Raw genomic sequence first — 24377 nt, 5'->3', positions numbered from 1 at the left:
CCCACTTATTTCTGGATTGATTTCTGGATGTCTTTACACATACTCAAATATGAAATTTGTAATGGTGTAGGTAAAAGGTTATATCAGCGTGACTGTCAAAAGAGTACAGACAGGAATTTTTCTTCACTGTATGCATGATGTTACATATGCTGAGAATTCAGACACAAAAGTGCTAAAAACATACTAAATGTTAAAGCCTTACAAATCACATCATATAATCTCTGGTATACATTCAATCTGATATTTCGGAGCCTTTCCCTGGGGTCCTCGGCACAAGAAGGACATGGAAATATTAGAACAAGTCCAGAGGAGGACCACAAAGATAATAAAGGGGCTGCAGCTCCTCTCCTATGAAGACAGGCTGAGGAAGTTGAGGTTGTTAAGCCTGGAGAAGAGAAGGTTCCAGGGAGACCAGGAGACCTTTAACATTTAAAAGGAAAGCTGCGGATGGACTCTTTGTCAGGGACTGTAGTGATAGGACAAGGGGTAATGGCTTTAAACTAAAAGAGGGTAGATTTAGACTAGATATAAGGAAGAAACTCTCTACTTAGAGGGTGGTGAGGCACTGGAACAGGTTGCCCAGAGAAGCTGTGGATGCCCCATCCCTGGCAGTGTTTAAGGCCAGGTTGGATGGGGCTTTGAGCAACCTGGTCTAGTGGAAGGTGTCCCTGCCCATGGCAGGGGTTTGGAATGAGGTGATCTTTAAGGTCCCTTCCAACTCAAACCATTCTATGAGTCTATGATTCTATGATTCAGGACAGGAAATCATCAGAAATGCTCCAGAAAAAAATTGTAAATCTGCCCTTTTCAGAGACTTCTGTGAACCTGTGAGGAACTGAAGGAGATGCCAATTCTGAAAGAAATCCTGCATGAAAGAAGAAGCATGAATGAATCACAGTTATGTACTTTAAATGCAGGTAGAAATCAACTCCAAACTACTGGTATTGACTGTGAGGTAGGATAACTCTAAGATAACATTTTATGTTGCTGGAGATAATTAGTAGTTTTAGGTCTGGGTTAGGCCAGTCATTTTCACAACTTCTGTCAGTATTATTAGTAGTAAATTTGATACTCTTCATAATTTCATATAACCAAAATATGTTATCTTTTACCATTATATCAATTCGAAGAAAACAGATCAAATCAAAACAACAACAAAAAAAGCTAAAGCAACAACATTTCTAGTAATGATTTTTTTTTTTTTTTACATTTGAGAAAAAAAATCTTCATGTAATTAATATTTTTACCAGTAGAATTTTCTGCAAAATTTTGCTTGGTCACATCAGCCAGAAAATCAACTCCTTTGCCTAGATGCAAAGTTTCATAATCATTATTTTCTTCTGCTTCAGAAAACTCCAAATCTGGAATAAAAATAAATAAATTTTTAAAAAGTTCAGTTGATTAAAGATTTGTGTCAGTTTCTGACAGAAAAGTACAATATGATGCTGGTACATGTAGCAAAGATATATCTTTAACAAGGATCTAGACAAAGGCAAAAATTAATTAACAGTTGTAGCACTGAAAGAGTATGTACATGTAGATGCAGTCTGCAGCTTAGGTACCAATTACTTCAAGGAACCCAACAAAGGTTTCAGCTTTGCATTGTTATCCAGTGCTATGATAGAGATTTCACATTCTGGATAAACTCTTGACTAATAGAATTGTCTGCTTTTCTGGGACTGAAGGAAACAAATCTTGACATGCGACCACCACTGCTGCTGTTTTGTGCCTTCAGTGCTCACATGTTGATAAACATGTTCCCTTAAAAAGACCTGTCACTGCATTTTCATCATTAGACTGAAGTCAGCATTAGTATTATGACTGATTTCGAAGCTGGTGAAGTTATCACTAATTCTACTGCCATCAAATCAATTTCACAAAAGCTGCTAAATAAACCACTTGTTAAGAGTGTCCTCCAATAAGTTTTTTTTTGTTTGTTTGTTTTTTTTCCTAGTAGAGGATGACTTATACGAACTGTGTTCTTCAACAAGACAGCACTGAACGACCTACCCAGCTTGTATTGTCCCTGCCAGTCAAAACAAATGGCTAAAGCACAAGATCAAAGATTTTGGGACCTTATACACAAAACCAAAAAGTCAGATCTGTTTGATCGTTGGTTTTTATTTCCTGCTTTTGCTAGGGATGATCCCTCAACCGCTCAGCTTCAGATTACACTTCCAGGCTGGTCCATGTATTAGGTTGATGTATGAAGGGTGATGCAGTGCTCAAATTAGCTTGTGTTCCTTTCAAAGCTACTTTCTCTCCTCGAGTTCTAACCTCAGCTCATCTTCAACTCTGATTCAGACCCTTTTAAATAAATGGACCTTAACTCAAATGAGATTGTCATTTTGACTGAATTTTGTATGGCATGGTGTCTCAGGCAGACATATCCTGCTGTGATTAAAAAATATATATATAGCAAAACTTGCTCTTACAGCTTATTCAAAAGGAAGATGGAAGATATCTATGTTGTAGCCAGTGTGTTATCTTGTTTTCAAAATATAAACATGATATTTTAAAAATATGAGTAAGAATGCCAATTCAAATTTGGTTTGTCATCCAGCAGCCTAGAAAAACAACTTCTAAATTACCCAGACACTGCATTTAAGCATGGACCAGATCTCCACTCTGAGTTATAACTAGGAGTTCCTCTTTAATAGCTTCAACATTGATTTTTTCCAGTGATGCTTTACAGACAATGTAGCTGGTAAAATGCAGTTAAGGACACTGGTCTTTTTACCTTTTTCCTTTAATGTAAAATCTTGTACTGAAATTTCTGGAGGTATTTTTCCATTTGGGATGACATTGCTGTTTCGCTAAAAGAAAACAAACAAACTAAATCAAGAAAAATGCTACCACCATCAGAGAGCAAATGCAGTAATGTCTTTTCAAATCGCAATTGAGCAGTATAACCCTGAAATCTGTTTTAATCTTTTCTTGAGATTCAATATGGTTGTCATCAGTTTTTGCCTTTATACTCCTACTAACTACAGGAAAAGAAAGGAACTTTGTCTCTCATGTGCTGAAAGTTCCCTCTTAATTTCGTGCAAATTTTATGGAAAGCTCTTTGCTATGGTGCTACCCTGCTACGTCTACCCTGCAAAAGCTCCCCATAGTGTTCTAGCATGGCTCAAGATCTGCTGTTTTTCAAGTGATCAAAATCTCACCCAGAAGAAGGGTCCCAAAGCATAGAGAAAAGCAGCGTGTGAGAAGATGCCCCTTGAGTCATCTCATAGTTCAATCTCTTCTTGCTTAGGCCCTTTAAGTTCATGAAGTTCTATAGTATAGAGATAAATGCAGGACATAGGACCCTTCAGAGTCCTTCCTGCCCTCTCCTTACTTTGTGTAATAGGTGGCTACATCTGGGTCCTTATGCAAGTATTTTACCCTTTTTGGCCCCGGTCTCGCTTGTGGATTTTATTCAGCTTCTTGGAATGGTTTATTCCTAGTTTGGTACTCTTGAAAGATTCTAAGCGCTTCCTCATCGTCCTATGGAAAATTTCCTTGTCTTGTTTCTCATCTTCACTGTGCATGATCTCATGTCGACTGTACAGGTGTTTGTGCTGTTACCAGGAAAGGAAGACAACATTCATTTGTTTAGAAATACAGCTGGAAGCCCTGAATCAATGCATGCAGTGTCATGCAACAAAAACAACTCTTTAAAAAAGAATGAACCAAAGGCTAATTTAAAGGCATTAATGAAAATCCTATTTTTCTTTCTCTCTCTTGACCATGAAACAGGTATAAATCTGCAAATTTTAAGTATACCTAAGAAAGAGTGACAGTTATTCCAAATAAACCTCTCCCTATAAGTGTCTGAAACTTCAGCTGGTACGCCCCAGTTAATCTGAACCTATATTGGATGTAGTTCTGCATTCCACTAGCCCCAGTGAAATCAAAGGCACTAGCTCTGTGAAAGGCTGTTCATAAGTGAGAAAGAATATAGACAAAGAGCCTATCTCCCTCAAGGATGGATTTTGGGGATGGGTTCTTTCCTTCTCAGTTTTGCTTCCAACCTTCTGCTCTCAACCTCTTTTACTCTCACCTCCTGCCTAGGTTTATACAGGTACTGTTGTAGGGTGTGGTGAGCAACTGTATCTTCTGTGTCCCGAATACTTTTCCTCCTTTGCTCTAAAGCTTGCATGTCGAGGCAAACCGGTCCAGCCTTTTCTCTCCTGAACAAGAATACAAAATACAAACAACACTTTTAAAAGATGAAGTAAAAATTGGCTACATGAAAATACCTAATGAGAAAATTGAGAAGAGTATTGATTTTTGTCTTTCAAGTGGGTGTAGCATTTATTTCTCCATTTACATGAAAGAAGGGCTGTTCTGTGAAAGACTCATGAGTTAATGAAGCAGCAATTTTTTTCCTTGGCTCTCTCCTGACTTTTTCTGGAGTAGACACAGAAATGACATCTAGCCACATCTATAGCAACTGATGAACAAAAAGCACATGAAACAACTGTAATGTGGTTGTCTGCTTCATCTTCCAACCTTTACTGCAAAATTTGTTTGCCAAATGCAACCATATAGCAGCATTCTATAGCCCATGTTATGTGTGAGGAAAAGATTAATTAAAGTTCAAAAAAATAGTGAATGAAGCCCCTGTAACTGACATTTTACAAATTTTGTAACTTTCATTTTTTTTCTTTTTTTCTTTTTTTTTCTTGCATTTCCTCACACATAACAAAACAAACAGAAGACAAAAACAATCAGTCCAAGTTACTTACAGTAAATAAGACACAGAGCTTTCCACAGTACTCGGGCGTGGGGTGCTGAAATCCACATTCACCATGTTGTCTGTACTTGGAGAACGTATAAATGCCAAGGAACCTCTACGTTCTCCCTGGCCACAGAAAGAAATAAGACATATTATGGCTGTAAACATCTAGAGCAGAATATGAACCAGAAAATGCAGATCATTTCAGGCTGCCATATGCAAATAGCATAACTACCGCTGTCTGCAGCAAGAATCTGTACAAATCATGCTGATATTTCCATGAAATGTTTCATGTTAAAAATATGTTTTGGAATCACATTTGTGTGATAAGCCTTATGTGTCCTTATGAAAAAGTGTTGTTTATTGCCTTTATCTAAATCCTTATTTATCTTTTATATGTTTTATTGTATACTATGCAATAATGATTTGCTACCAGAACAAAACGTCCTAGGACTTTTTGCTGTTTGCAGTCATCTCAGAGATGATCTGGATGGAAAGAACTTAGAGTGAAAACTAATCTTATCTGAGTCAGATGCCACACTCATTAGAGTATGGCCTAATAATTAAATAGGTTTGTTTTTAAAGTTGCATGTATAAACTGACCAAAGTAAGCTTCTGGAAGTGTACCCACTTATAAGAATATGCTATTTGTTCTTTGGCACCTTGAGGGAAATGCAGAGGAGCTATTTTCAGAATCCTATACTGTGTCTCTGAAAAGTGGTAGTGGTAAGAAAAATATTATATTATATACTATATTTGTTAGGTTAAAAGCTGGACTAGATGATCTTAGAGGTCTTTCCCAACCTAAATGATTTGATGATTCTATACTTATAAATTGCTCCTATTCATTTGCTGTGGATTATTTTCACATTTCCTGGATTAGGATCTCCCCTCCCAGTTGTAAGGAATTTATTTAGGTTCAGACTGAACTCACTCGAGCTGTTATTTATTGAACAGATGCAGCATAACAGCAGAGTTAGAGAAAGACAAATTTATAAAAATAGTTTATGAAATCCTGAGTTTCTTGCAGCTGAGAAGACAATGGATATCTGGGAGAGGCAAATCTCTACTCTTGTTTTATGTGCTATGCTAATGTACACTGGAAAAGGTCACTCTTCCAAACAATGACTAATCTAACTTAATCTGGCACTACTGTATGAGATTCAAGACATTTTTGGAAAAATTCTGGGGATAAAACTGCATGGCTTAGTGATCATTACAGCCATTTGCTCAAGTTAAAGATAAAATTATTGTAATGAATCTACTAAACAGATTCAGCAGTGAATCTGAACATGAGTGTCATGCTCATCATGTTCATCAACATCACATTCATTATCTAACTTTACTTATTGGAGGTGTGACCCAGAAAACATCATGAGAAAGAATATTAGTTCTTGATCTCAAGCAGTCTGAAAACTTTATGGATAATTTACAAAATCTGAAACTGAAGTATTTGTTTATCTTGTGAACCACTCCCCAGTTTTCACACTAAAATAATTTCTGAACTTGATTTTATTTTGTGAATTCAATCTTTGAAATTCCATATTTTACTGGGAGAAGTCTGCCTCGATGTAGTACATTTTCCAAAAAAAATGACATTATTATCAATAGTGGGAGTAATAGTATTTATCCTAAATAATGAAACTAAGTGTTGTATCATCTAGCTGTAAAAAGGAGTTCACTTGGCGATCAAGGGCATAGAGAGATTATCACTTTGAAGATCGCTGTTTAAACTACTCCTTTTTAAAACTGTCCTCTGGCACTGTGTGAATGCTGCATATTTATGGTGATTTGAACTAAGCTGGCCAATTTCATACTGAAGAAGATTAGGAATTCATATACAATGCATTAATATTGCTCTGGTCTGGGAACAGTATTCCAGCAGAAGGGCAGTAACCTTCTTCCATTTTGTAACTTCTAAAATTATTCCTGCTGCAAGTCATAAATTTCTGTGGTTTTATTTTCTATTATTCTAACCCTAATTTTTGAAGTGTGGGTGTTATGATTCCACTGAAATACAGTTACCCATCTCTCACTCTCTCTCTCTTCTTCTTTTTTTTTTTTTTTTTTAATTACTGTGATCTGGCAGAATGAGATTATAGCAATTCACCACTAGGGTCAAATATTCACATCATGTGGAAGTGAGCTTCTTCAAATCAGATTTGTCATCACATAAAACCACTGTTCTGCAGAAGCCAGATTCTGTTGACACATTTAGAAAGACAGTACTTTGCCTGATCCCTTTGCAATTGCAGTGCTTTTTGATACAATGATTGTAGTTAGAAAGTTCTTTAGTAAAATCCAACAGAAAAGTACAGGGACATATATACAGTATACTCATACTGGGGGATCAGGCTGATACTGAGAACTACAGCCACCCAAACAGATGGTATTGAGACTCAAATCCTTAATTCCATTTTGATTGACAAACAAACAAACAAAAAGCAGAGAAGAAAAAAAAAAGCAGAAATCAAAATGGATTTCTTTTAGATATCTCCTGAAATGTATCAACTTTAGGGTACATTGTAAATTTCAAAAAAAATAAAAAAAAAAGAGGAGAGGAGAGGAGAGGAGAGGAGAGGAGAGGAGAGGAGAGGAGAGGAGAGGAGAGGAGAGGAGAGGAGAGGAGAGGAGAGGAGAGGAGAGGAGAGGAGAGGAGAGGAGAGGAGAGGAGAGGAGAGGAGAGGAGAGGGAAAGGGAAGGCAAGGCAAGGAAGAAATATGAAGCTATAATGTGTGAAAAGTACCTCAGCCACATAGCTAATCGCGTCCTTCAAGTTGGAGTCATGGAAAACATTAAGGATTCGGTCTCTTGATTTTTGAGCAGACCTTCTCATCAGTACTTTACTGAGGAATTTCCTATCAAAATTGGACCACCTAATAATTTAAACAAACCATGTTAATGGCAACAAGCAATTTTTAGAATCACAGCATTTTTAGTTAGCATAAATGATTTTTTTTTTTATGAGCTAAGCAATTTTAGAAAATAGTGAGCATAGCAAGTGAGTGATTTCGTTTTGAAGGTTTTGAAATAGCAGCTAAAGAAAGTTAAGGAAAACCCTGTTACAGAGTTATGCCGCTGTCACAAACATTTAATAGGTTTACTTACCAATTATACTACAGCAGCAATAGTGCTATAATGCAGTGTCCCATTTCAGAATCACTAGGACATTTTTTACTCAGGGAGATCACATTAAATTATTTTCTACTTCTGATTATTTACTTCTATACTTAATAGTTTCATTCTAAAAGTTTAAGTTTATTTCCTCCTTTGGAAAGGAATCTGCTTTTCCCCAAACTGTATTGTAGGACAACCAGCCTAGGAAGGCAGCTCATAGCAGTGCCCTTCACAAAGCACTGGCAGAAGGCCTTATTCATGCCATTTGGTAGTCTGGGGGATAAAAGTGATGTGTATTTTCTGTGATTTACACTTCCAAGATTGTCTGATAGTATGGCATCTGCCATTTCATATTGAGCTCCAGAAAATTAAGGCTGTTTTTGAGATTTCAACCTTCCTTGAGATTTTCTCTAACGTGCGTGAGGCAACTTTGGAGACCAACCACTATCCAAAGTGATTCCGTCCATCTTGCCCAATGGCAATTTTGAGACTATATCTTTTTATTCTGATAGTTAAAATATCTTTGTTGAACATTATGTTCACAGAATTGATAATTATTCATCAGAAGATCTGAAAATCAGTATCTACATCAGGCTGTTACATCGGTGAAAAATGCCGTGGATTGTCACTTCTTTGAGGAAGTAGTGTTTTCATGTACATGTAGGCCAAAGAAGGAGACTTAACATGGTCACATTCAAAATAGATTACCACACACTCAACTGAGAACCTACATTAAGCTACTCTTCCTCATTACTTAAAGCAAATTACTTTCTGCCATATAAGAAGTCAGACACTAATCTGCCACTTTAAAAATATTTAGCCCCATCTTCAAGACAGTAAGTAGTTCAAACCTGAAGATGCATTCCCCTGCATTGTAGTCTTCTGAAATTAATTCCCAAAAACTAAGCTGAAGACTAAAATTATCAAAAGAAAGAGGATTTTTTATTTGGAATGTCTAATAAGAATTTTCTACTGCATAAATGAATACAGATCAGAATAAATATGTATTATCTCACATGAGTAAACGTAGGTATTATGGTGGGATAAATCATATGGTGAGTTTCTTGGCTTGCCTCAAACTGTTGGACTATCCAAGCCTTGTCACTTTGTATGAGCATAAATGTGTATATACACATACATAGTCTACTTCAGAATTAAACTAGAGAAAAAAAAGAAGAAAAAAAAAAAGGAAATGAAGGCAACTCTCCCCGTAACTGGGTACAGAACGGTGAGCAATTCTGCCTGAGCTCACAAATAGCTAAATGCAATCTAGCTCCCAACTAGAAGCTGTATACCACTATACCTGCATGAGTATAGTGCTAAACCGAAGCTATCAGCTTCTCAGTAAGACATATGGGAGAGCTCTGCAGAAGGCTAACACAACTGTATGACTTTTGGATTGGAACTAATCGGAACTGATGTTGAGTCAGTTCAGGATATTAGCGAGTCAGAACTGAGTGTCTGCACCTATGAAATGACCTAAATCCAGGGAGACAGTAACAGCCTGACCCTTAATAATGCTGTTAAAGATATCCAGATTTAATGACCTTTTTTCACATTAATTCATCTATTTTAGGGAAGCCTGCTAACATTTCACATGTAGTTTAAAGAAAATGGTATCCGAATCTTTCATCTGAGTAATTTTGCTTCTCTCTAGATGGATAAACAGAGGAGAATGGAAAAGATCCATAATTTTCATTATTGGTTTCAAACTAGTAGGCTTAAATGAATCATATGAATCAATTTCAAGGGCTCTCTGCAACCCCTTTTAGAGGTATTGAACCCATCCTTTGTAGAAATAGAACAAAGAACTCACACAATAGCATTTGAGTTTATTAGTGTTTCCCAAACACGGAAAATGCTCATGAAATGGGGTATTCACAGAGAAAAAAATATCATTATTTTAGATTAAATTCTATACAAATAGCCAGTTCTCAACCTTGAGAGAATCTCATCCTGAGATGTGAACTGAGAGGCGTTTGCATACACCTAGTCTGAACTTGTAGCAGAGAAAGAAAAGATTCCAGTTTTAGGGGATGAAAATAAAGTGTTTTCTTATTAGCTGCTGTGTTTTCAGTGTATAACCTTTTAAACTACGCTTGACATGTTTGCTGTCCCTCAATTCACAGGCTTAACAAGTCCTATTTTACAGAGATTTTCTAGCAGTATTTCAAACATTACAAGTTATTTACTGCTTACTTGTCTCTTAGATAATTATGTCCTATTTGTCCAGAGATGTCTTCTATAGCAGAAAGGATGTGATCAAAAGCCTAGAAAAGTAAAAGTGGAATTCGCATCACAAAAAAATTAAAGGCATAATGAGAAAAAATCTCAATATATGTCAGGTTAGAACAGGTGGCTATGCAGAATAATTTTATTGCTGCTAAGCAGATTTTTTTCCTCATTTAGAGAAATGCTAACTACCATATGCCTTTCTTCAAAGGCCCTGAGTTTTCTAATCAGTTCTTCACAAATTCACTAACTACTCTTAACTTCAAGTGTCTTAGTAAGAAGGTACTTGAGTTTCTACTTTATTAACATTGAATTTTAAGCCTCTTTATCAACTCATTTTACCATCTCCACTTCTGCCCTGTAAAGTAATGAGCTATTATTAGTGCTGATGATTAAGTCAGCTGAAAACTTTCCTTAGTGTTTCTTTTTAGACTTTTCAACATCTGTACTTCCATGAGAGTAGGAGTCATTTTTTTGACATCCAGGGCAAAATCCCTGGATTTTTTTACTGGATTTTTTTATCACATGGCTGATAACAATCCTGAGGTTTATAACTTTTGATTCAAGTCAAGGCAGCTGCAGGTAGAATTTGATCTTTTTCTTTATACAGTTGTTAACATTTCACTCTGAATACTGGACTTACTACAAAATCTACAGCACACTGGTTTTAGAATGTGTAATATGGATTATTCCTGAATATAACACTAACTACTGTTTCAGAAGACATCTGACATGAAAGTGGTGAAAATGATATTATAAATTATGTGCCTCCCTCATATGCTCTGACAATGGACAGTGCTCCCTCTCTCTAAAGGCTGCAACTTATACAGCTCTAGAAGCGCTGTACCTCCTGAGACAATATGTGCTAGAATATGGTGGTAAATCAGTATACACAATAAAGTGCCAGGATTAATGTTACTGTTCAGCCTATTCTACTCATGGAGATGTAAAGGTATATCCCATGAAAGCAAAGAAATTATATTCCTGGGGTTAGAATCCTGACTTTCAAATAGTTAAATATCAAAATTGTATTTCTGGATAAATACCCAGTCTGTAAACAGCTTTTCTGCTGGATAGCAAAAGTGTAACACAGTTATTCAATAGTTTTTAAAAGAATTCCTCAGAAAAAAAAAAAAAAAATTGTCCATTACTAAGTTATTGATTCACTTTAGGTAACCTTCAGCTTGAAAACAGACAGGATTAGAAGCTTATACAAGTGTTAATATACTACAAGTGTTAAAATGCTTAATAAAGACATAGCTTTATAAATCTGAAGAGTTCATGAATCAAAGAAGGTCATGCAAGATGTCTTATAGTCTTATGACCTTAAACCTATATTAGTATTGAAAATTTATGTTTTCATTTACTGAATATAACTTTATAATGCTGTGTGAAAGTGAATTGGAAGAGATCCTGGGCTTACGTTTCAAAATCTTTTCAAAGGTTAGAGAAATATAGGTACACACACCATTCAAATTGGACAAAAAATATTACCATTAACCTGGAATTATTTGTCATATGCACACCCCAAAGTCAGCTTTTTTCCATGAATACACAGTATTTAAGACAAATAAACTTACTTCCACATGCTTTATCCTAGCAAATGTCCTACACTTTTAGATGAAAGGACTATTATTACATCTGTTTCCCCAGTGCTGTCAGCCCCAGACCAGAACCTTCAGTTGAGTATCCCCTCACTGGACTCAGTCTGAAGACACATTACAGCCTACATGAACATTTTTGAAAAATTTTAAGGATTTTCCTCTTCAAATTTCAGTATAATTGCCTCCTCCTTTCCAAAACCAAATTTTCTTTAATATTTTTTTTTCTCTTGAGGCATTCTGTAAGAATTCAAAGGACACCACAACATTGTTTACAAGGATCTTACCCTGCCATGAAGTTTCTCATTCAGTTTTGGCTCTCTGTGTTCAGTTTTCTTCACTTTCAGCCACTGTACTAAAGGTTTGATTGTCAATCCCTGGGCAATGAAAATGATAATACTTAGGAATTGCCTTAGACTCCAGCTGCACAGTGTTAAAGAGAAACAGAGCAGTTTTGTACATGTATATGGCGTTTCTCATACATCCCCATTTGATCCCTCTCCCATTCAGAGGTAAAATAATGAAGTATCTTCAGCTCATGTTACAAAGACTTGAAAAGACAATAACCAGTGGAAAAACATATCTTCTATACAGAAAAATACAGTAGTGGAAAGCTGAAAAAAAATCTCATATACTAATGAATGTGTTGTTTTCTGCACGTCAGTAGTTTGTGATAATTAATTTTTTAATAAATTTGAGAAGACTTCCAAGCTTGTATGTAGTGACACATCTCCATTTAAGTTCATGTTTTTTCATCCAGAAATTACTATTTTTTTTGAATGCTAAATGCATTCTTAATCCACTGCTTACTTTTATGTTTTAAAACAAGGATTTAGGCTCCAGTAGATCAACTTAATGAATGTATTTGCCAGTAAAAAGGACTGTTCCCTATAGTTATTCACATGAGGTGAAGGATGCTTAATCAGATATTAACTTGAGCACTATTAATACCAATCATCTAAGACTGAACATTTTTTAGCACAGAGAAAATTGTTTTTGTCTCTTGTGGTACTGTATGAAAACATAAAATAGGATCTTTGTTACTAAAATTACAAAGTCAATTATACTTCCAGTTCAGTGAAACAATATGCAACCTTCAGCTAGGAACTGTTCTAAGCATTCAGTACTTTTGATAGACTCCTTTTCCTTGCAAGAAGCATGCTTAGGAATTTGAATTACCTGGAAAATAACAGTAAAAAACACAACAATGATAGTTGTGCTGACAAACAGGTTTTGTCTTTCACTATGTTGTCATCCAGAAGTGCAACCAGAGCAAAAGCAACTGCTCCACGTAGTCCACCATATGACATCACCACCTGGTCTATTATCTCCAGCTGGACCATTCGGTAGTGGTTAAGAATCCATGTCTGTATAACTACACCTACAAAAAACAAACGCCAGCGTGTCTAGAAATACTCTTATGAAATGTCAGTATCTCAACAATGTGTAACAGAAACAATGCCAGCAATCTGATTTCATAACAAATTTTCTACACCCTTTACATCTCCCTCTCCATTGCAACACTGCCAAGAGGGCTGGGTCCACTTGGTACCTTCCCCTTCACGTTTAGCCAAAGGAATTAGATGAATCTTCTTCTTTGATCCAGCAACCCTTCTGAGAATGCTGTCCTTTGGTATGAAGCAAGAATTTTCCTTCGTCTGGAACAGGCACTGAAAGTGAAATTCTGCTATGTGCTGTCCTTTGAAATTAACAGTTGAGAAGGAATAGAATTTCTATTACTGTAGTAAATGATATACACGGGGTATTTTAACAAAACAAGAAACGTGTTGAAAAACCATTGATTTAGGGACAAGATGTGGTACTGTTTACAAATCATACTAAAAATTGCCTTATGCAGGGTTGTATTCATATGCTCACATTGTCTTCAGGACTTCAGGTGAGATGCTGCCTGCTGTAGGAGACCTAAAGCTCTAGAAATCACAATGTCTCCCAGAGCTCCCACCATACAGAAGGAAAGCTGCTTCACCACTCCTGAGAGTGGTACAGCATGTGCATTGCACTACAGCAGGCTACGTCTGCTAGCCAGAGCAAAAGAAATCCTTCTGTTTTTAGAGAACTTTGAGGTTGTAATGCCTGTGGTGAAGGGGACCTTCAAAATTAATTCATGTCATCAATCTGACTCCTCTGAGGGCATGAGAGTTGTAGTTCTGTAAGGCCTAATATCATCAGGTCTTCAGCAACTTATCAATCTCTAAGCTTAATTACTTTCGTGGATGCATATTGTCATTGCTGAATATTTACTGTTTAATTAGTGCTCACACTTATTACAGGATTGTTAACCACTAATTCTAGAAATACAACAAATAACAAAATTAAGAAAGTGAAAATTTGTTTAAGCACCTTTACACACATCTGCAGCTACTGAGTGGTGGCTAATTTAACAACGGTTACAAGTTATTTAGAAAGGAGGCCATGGGGCTAAGCCTTTCATTCAGCCCAGGAGTTTGTAATCAGAATATGAATATAGAGTCTAGGAAGCCTGTCAACTAGATAGATGGTTCAGCTTTTATTTAAATTTAAATCAGGTATTCAAGATAAACAACCAAACTAACCTGTTTATTTTTTTCCTAGGAGTAAGTACATGTACAAAATACATAGTGATGTAAAGAATAAAAAATCACTCTCAAGAAGTACTTAATACTATCCCTCTCTGGCTATTTTAAGCTCTTTGCTATTACACAAGACAGTGATTAAATTATAGAACTATATAGTTAGACAAATCATCACTGGTATTTTGAAATGTTTGCAACCATTTCAAACATAAACCCAGTACATTGACAGGGGTAATCCCTACATGCCACAGTCTTATTTACTCAGCTTTTCACCAGTCACTGAGAATTATTTCTTAAGCCAGAGAACCTTCTGTGTAATTGTATATGGTCTTACATCACTGTGTGTCTCAAACCTGAAGTCAACCATAAAACTAGCTTAAGGCAATCTCTTTATTACTAAATTGAAGGAGCTGAAGAAAAGAGATGGCTGACAGGACACAAGTTTTTTTTGATAGGCTGTAAGTTATAGAACAAAGTCCATTTCATTGGGAGATTTTGCCAATGCTGTGTTCATCAATAAAAGTTAGCCACTATGTGATTAATGTTAACCACTGGGATAGTCATGTCCTCACAAAAGTGAAATCCTACTATATTTCCAACATATGATGTATATGATTATTGTAAAAAATCTGCCTTCCTAACTTGACAACAACCATAATTCAACTGAAATGAATGAAATGTTTTAAAAGGTATAAACCCAGAATTCAACCCCCCCTTTTTATTTTTATTTTTTTCAAAAGGATATATATTAACAACATAATGCAAGGCAAAGAAGAAGATCATCCCCTTACCGATGACTCTATATACTGAGATGAATACCAGAGTCAACAGTATAAAAGCTGTATTCCATGTCCAGATAGCTGGATTTACAGCTGAAATTCCTAGGAACATGAAGATAACAGTTTCTGCTCCACTGGCCAACATTTTCATGGTATACCTTACAGTTGTAGAAGATTGTTCAGATATGTTAGCTTTGACATATTTCTGACAGCAAATGCCACAGAAGGTTATCCTGGAGGGAGAAGGGAGGGGGACAAAAAAAAAAAAAAAAAAGCAATTGTTCAGAAAATACTTGTAACATTTAATATTATTTCTATCTAGTCTGTCACCTGGTGATAAAAACTCACCATTAATTTCTAAGGAAAAAGAAAAATACACTTGGAGACTATTCTACTGTCTAATCTGGTTAAAATGCACATCTCAAACATTCAACCTGAGATGACCCCCAAAAGTCTGAAGACAGCATTTCATTAGATCATAGATCATTTCATTAGATCATTTCATTAGATTCATGAGATCATTTCATTAGATCTCAGTTTCTTCTGTTTTTTAGGATACCATGCTGTTTTATGTGTAAAAGTTTAATTCTTGTTTACATTAGCTAGAAACTTAAACTAATGATCTGTTTGCAGTAGGATTTCCAAATATTGAATATACTCACAGGAACATGTACAATGACACAGAGATACTCAAGCTAAAACAAAGTTTAGGCAGACCTAAAGAGAACAGTCCAGAAAGTGAAAGCAGCGGATAATGTCTGTCATAGAATGCCTTAGAAAAGTATTGTTTTACATACAAATCACGAAGAATGGACAACTGTTAATTACGTAAATATTATTAACAAAGAGGAAAGAATCAAATATGTATTTTGACAAAGATATCATGTTGCACAGCAAATACTGGAAAATTTGCATTCCTTTTTGAAGACGAATAATGGTGGTATTTGCAAATTATAATCTACTGTAGTGTGAAGATATTAATATTCAGCATAAAATTTGTAAGTGTCACATTCTGTAGCCACCCTATATAATTTAGGTCTTTCCTTTTAATGTTTACAGAAACTATATTCCCTTCTCAGCACCTTCACAGACAACAATAAAAAGGGACTTACGCAAGGATAGCAGAAAGAGAAAGCATCTCTGATGTGAGGTAGGACAGGTAGGAAATAATAAACACAAATCCAGGTTCAATGATTCTAACATGCTTGGTGAAGCGGCTGACCAATGAGAGCAGGAATGCAAACAAAATGCCAACCAGTGTCCCACCCAGGCTCACCACAAAGAATGACACTGAAATACAAAAAAAAAAAAAAAAAAAAAAAAGAGTTTTGAACTAGTTCTTCTTCTATTGTAAGGCCAGCAAATCAGAGAAAATTTTGGAGGACACTTCAAAAATAATTTCTAAAATGCAACAAAATGAATTCTTTTGAGCACTTGGTAGGGGAACAGAGCACTCTCAGCATCCTGTAGAGAAAAAAAAATTATTTATTTATTACTTTCTGTTAAGCATCATCATTTTAGGCTTATTCAAAACCCACTGAATTTCTTTGAACAATTCTTTTCCCACTGTTCCATAAAGAAATATTTTTCAAAAAGCATGTTATGGAGTATGCCAAAGTCTCTGTTAGCACATTGATTTGTAAGATAATGTAGTATCTTGTCATGCTTAGAACTGGAAAGAGTAACAAAAAATTTATGCAGCTAACATTGGTTGACAGCTAGTGGTAAACGTTAATTGATGGTAACCACTATGATGAGGAGTAAGAAAGCATATATGCAAGCTCAGCTTTCATAGAATGAAGAAAAGTTGTGGGCTGGAACTAAGGACATGTTATAAAATACAAAGAAAATATGAATAGCTCTCAAGTCTGGTGGTCTTAACAGCTGAACTCCACATCTGTTAATTCTCTTCAGAAGAAAACAAATCTGAATGAGTTTCACAAATGTTCAGGAATGTTCACTTATTTATTTTCTGAAAACATTCTTACAGGTTCATCTTCTTTATATAGGCCACAGGAACATGGGAATGCAAGTGACAAGGGTAAGGGCTGAAAAAAAAACAGTTTCTGATAGCATAATAATATTTGATTTAAAAGTCTTCATATGTACATCAGTGATATGATACAGAATTCAATTCTACACACCTATGCCTTTGACACATTCAATCCCCGTCACATTCTCTGGTCCTAGTTGAACAAAATTATTAAACACATTGTACAGCACCTGAAAAGAAAAGTAGACTGACTTAGTATTTGTGCCCGAATTAAGCCTATTAAAAACATCTCATTATGGGCCCCAACATTATGAATTCTGAAACTATGTAAGACTGAGGGAAATTTTGTGTGGAAAGAGATTTTGCAGATTTTTTTTTTAACTTTGCAAAATGGAAAAGATGCAGGGGAACAGAAAGAAATAAAAATCCCAACACAACAACAAAATCCTTTCCATTTCTTATTTAAATACAATTTTTATATTTTAGAAGCATTGTTACATCTATGTGCTTGTGGGTTTTCTACGGCACTTCTCATTCTAAAATTCAAGTGTTTGGCAGAAGATTTTTTTTTATTGCCTGCATAAGGTAAATAAGATAGTGAGATCATAACAGTCATAGAATCATAGAATCATAGAATTGTTAAGGTTGGAAAAGACCTTCGAGATTATCTGGTCCAACCATCACCCTACCACCAATATTATGTCCACCAAACTGTGACCCAAAGTACCACCTCCAACCTATCCTTAAAAACCCCCAGCGATGGTGACTCCACCGCTTCCCTGGGCAACCCGTTCCAATACCTAACTACTCTTTCTGAGAAGACATTTCTCCTAATTGCCAACCTAAACCTCCCCAGTGCAACTTTAGCCCATTCCCTCTATCACTAGTTATCTGTGAGAAGAAGCTGACCCCCAGCTCCCCACACCTTCCATTCAGGTAGTTGTAGAGAGCAATAAGGTCTCCCCTGAGCCTTCTTTTCTCCTGACTAAACAATCCCTCAGACACTCCTTACAGGACTTGTGTTCCAGGCCCTTCACCAGCTTCGTAGGCCTTCTCTGGGCATGTTCCAGGGCCTCAGTGTCCTTCTTGTAGTGAGGGGCCCAAAGCTGAACACAGGACTCGAGGTGCAGCCTTATCAGAGCAGAGTACAGGGGAACGATCACCTCCCTGGTCCTGCTGGCCACACTATTCCTGATCCAAGCCAGGATGCCATTGGTCTTCTTGGCCACCTGGGCACACTTCTGGCTAATGTTCAGCCAAGCATCAGCCAACACCCCCCGATTCCTTTTCCTCTGCACAGCTTTCCAGCCACTCTGCCTCAAGCCTGTAGCATTGCATGGGGTTGTTGTGACCAAAGTGCAGGACCTGGCACTTGGTTTTGTTGAACTTCATCCCACTGGCCTCTGCTCATTGACCCATCCTGTGCTGGTCCCTCTGCAGGGCCTTCCTACCCTTCAGCAGATTGACACTTCCCCCACAACTTGGTGTTTTCTGCAAACTTACTGAGGGTACACTCAATTCCCTCATCCAAATCATCAATAAAGATATTAAAGAAGATGGGCCCTAACACTGACCCCTGGGGAACACCACTCATGACCAGTTGCCAGACAGATTTCACACCATTCACCACCACTCTCTGCATCCAACCATCCAGCCAGTTTTTAACCCAGCAAAGAGTATGCATGTCCAAGCCATGGGCTGCCAGCTTTTCCAGAAGAATACTGTGGAAGACCGTGTCAAAGGCCTTGTTGAAGTCTAGACAGACTACATCAACAGCCTTTCCCTCATCCACCAGGCAGGTCACCTGGTTGTAGAAGGCGATGAGGTTGGTCAGGCAGGACTTGCCTTTCATGAACCCAGGCTGGCTGGGCCTGATCACCCAGTAGTTCCACATATGCTGCGTGATTGCACACAAGATGACCTGTTCTGTCACCTTTCCTGGCACCGAGGTCAGGCTGACAGGACTGTAGTTCCCCACATCCTCCTTATGAGTCTTTCTATAGATGGGCGTCACATTAGCAAGTCTCCAGTCATCTGGCATCTCTCTGGTTGACCATGACCATTGACAGATGATGGAAAGAGGTTCGGCAATCACATCCTCCAGATCCCTCAGCACCCTCGGGTGGATCCCATCTGGCTCCATGAACTTGTGACAGTCCAGGTGGAGCAACAGGTCTCTGTTTCCACCTGAACTGTGGGGGTTTTCTTCTGCTCCCTGTGCCAGACTTCCAGGTTGGGATGCTGAGTATCCCAAGGATAAGTGGTCTGACTAGTAAAGACAGATGTAAAGAAGGCATTGAGAATCTCAGCCTTTTCCTTACTCTCAGTAGTCATGTTCCTTGCCGCATCCAGTAAAGGATGGAGACTCTCCTTGGCCTTTCTCTTACTGTTAAGATATCTGTAAAAACATTTTTTGTTATCCTTTATCACAGTGGTCAGGTTGAGCTCATGCTGGGCTTTAGCCTTTCTGTTTTTTTCTCTGCATATGCGAGCACGTTCCTTGTGCCCTTCTCAAGTTGTCTGTCCTTTCTTCCATAGGAGGTAAACCCTTTTTTTCTCCTGGCGTCTCAGCAAAAATTCCCTGTTCAGCCATGCTGGTCTTCCCCATCGGCTCATCTTACAGCACACGGGGACAGCCTCCTCCTGCACCTTGAAGACTTCCGTCTTGAGGAGTGTCCAAACTGCCTGGACCCCTCTGCACTTCGGAACTGACTTCCAAGAGACCTTCCCTGCTAGTGTCCTGAACAGTTCAAAGTCTGCCCTTGGGAAGTCCAAGGCAGCAGTTAACAAGATATTGTTAATAAGATGTTAATAAGATACTGGATTGAAGTCGGCTTAACATACACAAAATATGTTGAACATAAAAGAAATATGTTGAACATAAAAGAGAATAAACTATAATAATTCTACTAAAGCTTTTCAAAAATTGGTAGTGCTGAAAGTAAAGAAGTCATCCATTCCCTGCCTGAAGAAGTTTGCATGAGCATCATTTCTGATAGGTGCTTGTCTATCTTATTCTTAAAGACCTTCAGTGATGGAGAACTTTCTCAGCTTTTGTTGCTGCAGCTAAACTCATTAATTCTTACCATATTTACCATTTCTTTCACATTTATGCATACTTTCTTCTTCTGTGACAACTGTCTATAACATATTTCAGTTTAAAAAAATACCTCGCAATCACTTTTTTCCATCCTCCAATATTCCCTTATTCAACGTAGACAATGCTAATTGTTTCAAACTTTTTCATAGGCTATGCTTTCTCTTGTTGATGCTTACTGTTCTCTTCTGAAATCTTTTCAACAAGTAAGCTTTTTTTTAATTATTTATAGAGTTATTGTTTTTATTCATTTCACAGTAGCAAAAATTCATTTCCTTCTGAAAACAAATGATGTTGATGTATCAGTTCATCAAGAATTTATTTTAATATTTGTTCCTGGCAATACCTGCAAAGCACTAATGACACTGATATCTAAAGGCAATTTGTTTTTTCTGGAGGCCCTGAATGACATTTTCAAACTTAGGTTAATTGTCAGGCTGCTGCCAGTGATGTTGCAGTGCCTGGGATGCAAAAAATTAAGTCACTGAGACTGGTGGACATATCGTATCCTCCTCTGGAGATAAGCAGGAGAGATGATAGGAGATGAAGCAAGAAGGGAACTGAAGGTGTATAACAACTCAATTTTACAGCAGCTTTCTGCCATCAGACTTACTGGTCCCCTGACCACTAGGATTGTACTACAGAACCAGCAGCTATCTTATTTTGAGAAAAATTTACATGAAAAGTTATTTCGATCAAAATAAAAACATGAGTAGAAATTTGGGACTGTTTTAAGCCTATTTTTCGTTTCTCTCTAAATGGGAAAAAAAAAAAGCAAAAAAAACCAGAAACTAACTTGTTACCAAAACAAAACAAACCTGAAACTTTCTAAAATGTCTCACCATTTTCCCCAAACTGTGTCTTTGTTAATCTGTTTGATAAACACCTGACTGGAGTAGAAGAGAAGGAACAGGCACAAGCACTTTTCCCAAATCTGTATCTAAGGTATGCATATGATTAATGGACATAAAGAAAATAGGCAAAAGACTATTTCTATTTTTAAAAAATCCCTAGAGATAATTTTGGTAAATCATGAAAGCCATACTTAAGACAGGAAAGGCAAAAAAACTTTCATACCTGAAATCTGGTTTTAAATGTCATTGTCCTCATCTAACCCAGGAATGTGACTTAGAGGCTCCAAATGTTCTTATTATGAAGAACATTATGAAGGAATATTCTTATTATGTGGCTTACAGGCTCCAAATAGCTTTCACGTTTGAATATAAAATCTTTGCAATATCATGTTTGTAAGCAAGACAGAGAACACCATGAACTAGCCTAGACTAGCCTATGAGTAGATATACACTTCAGAGAAGAAAAAAAAACCAAACACTGTAGAGTTAGGGTGATGTTGGGATATATTAATTTACTTACCACAGTTACAGCATCATTCAGAAGAGATTCTCCAAAAACAATGATGAATAGAACTTCATTGACATGTACTTCTTCAAACACAGCCAGAACTGCTACAGGATCCACAGCTGCAATTAAGCTGCCAAAAAGGAGGAAGTCCAGCAGTCCACTATCCAGGTGGCCTTCAAAAACAAAGTAAGCAAAGTATAAGCAGAGTCAGCTTTTCATTATCTGTAGTAATGAAGTAATGACAGACTGTTATATTACAGATAATGCAAAATCCTTGAAAATACTAAGTCACTAACTGGGCATCATGGCATAGATGCTACTTAACATGTTCATCATGGTGTTACCTTGTGTTCTACAAGATTTGTTGGATCCAGAATTGTCTCATCTGGCTCAGAGTTGATTCTGGAACCAATACAGCCCCATTCTTATGGCAAGGCACCTGATATAAGTGTTTCCAGATCTACACTGACGTTGTATTTATGTGCCATATTTTTAATCTAACTTCAATATATTATCTTAGTATAACTGAGAACTGACAAGGTGGCTAGAAGAATATACCAGTATTCCTGAAGTAAATGTTCCAAAATACTTCATGCCACTTCAGGCCAAATCTTACTCTTGCTTACTAAGTGACTGCTACACTAAGAAATACACTCAGTGCAGTTAGGCAGCACTTCTGGCTTCCTTAGTCAAATATACGTGTATTGATAGCTGCAGTTGAACCAGCTTTTCCCAAATTATGATCCATGAGGCCATTCTTAAATTGTCTGCAAGTGGACCATAGAAATAGATGAATAACTAAAATGTATAATCTCAATATGTATGTGTTGTAGCCTATGAGAAATTTCAAATGGTGTTTTTTGGCAATGATTTCAAAAGTTTTGGAACTACAAGGATCTGGTGACAAAGGAACACAGTATTTATTATTATTTTTTATCTTTAGTTATTAAGGTTAATTTGGTCAGCTAAGGAAACAGGAAATATATGCAAACAGAATGAGGCATGTATCACTATCACTTTAAAAGTAACAGAAAAGGGAAAGCCACAAAGATGGCTTTGCACAACTGCCTAAAGATCTTGCAAAATTTACTGTCTTCATGCAATCAAAAGTGAGATCTCAGTTCTTTTTATCTGAGGAACAGATTTCTTCAAGGGTAGAGAACAGGAAAAAATCTTCTGTGTTCATTAGTGGATGGAGGGGGAAACAAGGTTCACTAAGAGGTGGTGAAGTCCAAAATTATATGAGGAAGAACAAAAAAGAAATATGTTCGGATTTCATTCATGCGAACACAGTGCAGAGGCCCACAACTAAAGTTAATAGGCAGTTGTATCAGGCATGATTTATAAAGTTTGGAGAGAAATTGATCTGATTAAATTATTTGGAAGAATGAGTCAGACAATGAACAACCAGTAGCCCTAGACAAAAGATTAGAATTGCCTGTAAAGTATTTCCAGAACAACACGGCCACTCCCCTAGTAGGAACTCCTACAAGATAATTTTTCAGAATGTTTAGTCTTTGGAAAGTAATTGGAGGAGAAACTTGATTCCAAATATTTTTGTTACTAAATGCATAAGCGTATTTACTCAAGAGAAGGACATGGGAAGCCAGAGATAGGAGTAGAGAATGCCCTGTGTTACACAATAGGCAATAATCTGGGGGAGCTGCAGAAAAACATATTCTCTCAGGGACCTTGGTAAGGCCCTGAAAAGAAAAACTCACAGTTTGTACAGACATATAACTACTCAGTATTTTCAAAAACAGAGATAGTCTTGTTCACATTTGGACATATCGGGCTGTGAATGAGGACTGAATCTTTCCATTTTTTTGTGTGAGAGGGTAGTTGACGCAGTGAGATGAAATCTGTGCCAAAATTTCTGAGAACAGCCTTGAACCTAAACCTAAATAAGGATTCCATCAAGCATTGTCCTTTTCTGCCATGCTTAAGGAAGGACAAGCCCAATGACTATAACTATCCGGTATCAGGGTACAATAGAACATAAGCTTTTAAAATAAATTGGCTCACTGAGATTGCTTATCTTTTTTATATGTTACCAATTATAATCATTGGTACATTCTTTGAAGAGCTGCAAAGCTAGAAAGCAAATATTTATGGAGAAGTTGGGACACATCTATAACGCCTACAAAACAGTGTCAAGAAGCATGGGGTTGCTAAATGAGACTTGTAGTTAGACTAATAATAAAAGTTATCTACAAGTGATACATGGCCATTTCTTCCTCCAGCTCACTGGAGTCTGGAGTAACTAGCTGCCGACAGTGACACCTGAACAAGGTAAGTTTGCTGTGCCCAATTTAAGACTCCCACACATGCTCAGCACATTGCCGTGATGACCTAGATTGTACAGGGAAAAAAGAAATCTAAGCATTAGACTCAACCACAATGATTCCAGTTCTATAGTAATGCTGCATGTGTTAGTTTTACACCAGATAGAGAAGTGCAATCAACCATAAGATTTAGTATTAGATTCTTCTTTGTATCCTGTGAAAGCAGACTAGTATGACTGTTGATTAATAGTTAAGGTGCTGAACTTTTTATTTCACTTCTAAAAAAGAATTTTTTTGTTATCACCTTCTCTCTTTCTCTTCTGTAAATTATAGTGTCTGTAAGGAGGTTGAATGCAAACTAAGAGCTGTTTTTATATTTGTTTATGTAAGAAATCTATGTAATTGAATTTGGACTAACCACTCTCATATTGATGGTCAGTATTAAGTAAAAGATTACACGCCAATTCATGGTAAAGTTGAAAGTACTTTAAAGTTTTTCAGTACCTCTTAGTCTATAGTGGTTACACATTCTAACATATTAAAGATATTACTTTTAATATTATTCACTCCAGTTATAGGAGAAGTGGTGTAGAAACAAAAATATTTCTTAGAAAA

At 36.9% G+C, this 24377-nt stretch overlaps 1 protein-coding gene across 1 annotated transcript in view; it reads right to left on the bottom strand.

Annotated features, from left to right (window-relative positions):
• Window positions 1–24377, bottom strand: part of SLC9A3 (solute carrier family 9 member A3) — a 57049-nt gene that overhangs the window by 8006 nt on the left and 24666 nt on the right. Inside the window, 14 exon segments of the mRNA XM_040548982.1 lie at window positions 1248–1361; window positions 2741–2835; window positions 3388–3563; window positions 4046–4175; window positions 4734–4849; window positions 7470–7599; window positions 10040–10110; window positions 11961–12050; window positions 12853–12908; window positions 12911–13054; window positions 15038–15258; window positions 16138–16315; window positions 17170–17248; window positions 21490–21650. Coding sequence (XP_040404916.1) covers window positions 1248–1361; window positions 2741–2835; window positions 3388–3563; window positions 4046–4175; window positions 4734–4849; window positions 7470–7599; window positions 10040–10110; window positions 11961–12050; window positions 12853–12908; window positions 12911–13054; window positions 15038–15258; window positions 16138–16315; window positions 17170–17248; window positions 21490–21650 — 1761 coding nt within the window.

The sequence above is a fragment of the Cygnus olor genome, chromosome 2, assembly GCF_009769625.2.
Source record: "Cygnus olor isolate bCygOlo1 chromosome 2, bCygOlo1.pri.v2, whole genome shotgun sequence".
Taxonomy (NCBI): domain Eukaryota; kingdom Metazoa; phylum Chordata; class Aves; order Anseriformes; family Anatidae; genus Cygnus; species Cygnus olor.
The sequence above is the reverse complement of the archived record's forward strand: the minus strand, read 5'-3'. Positions and strand labels throughout refer to the sequence as shown.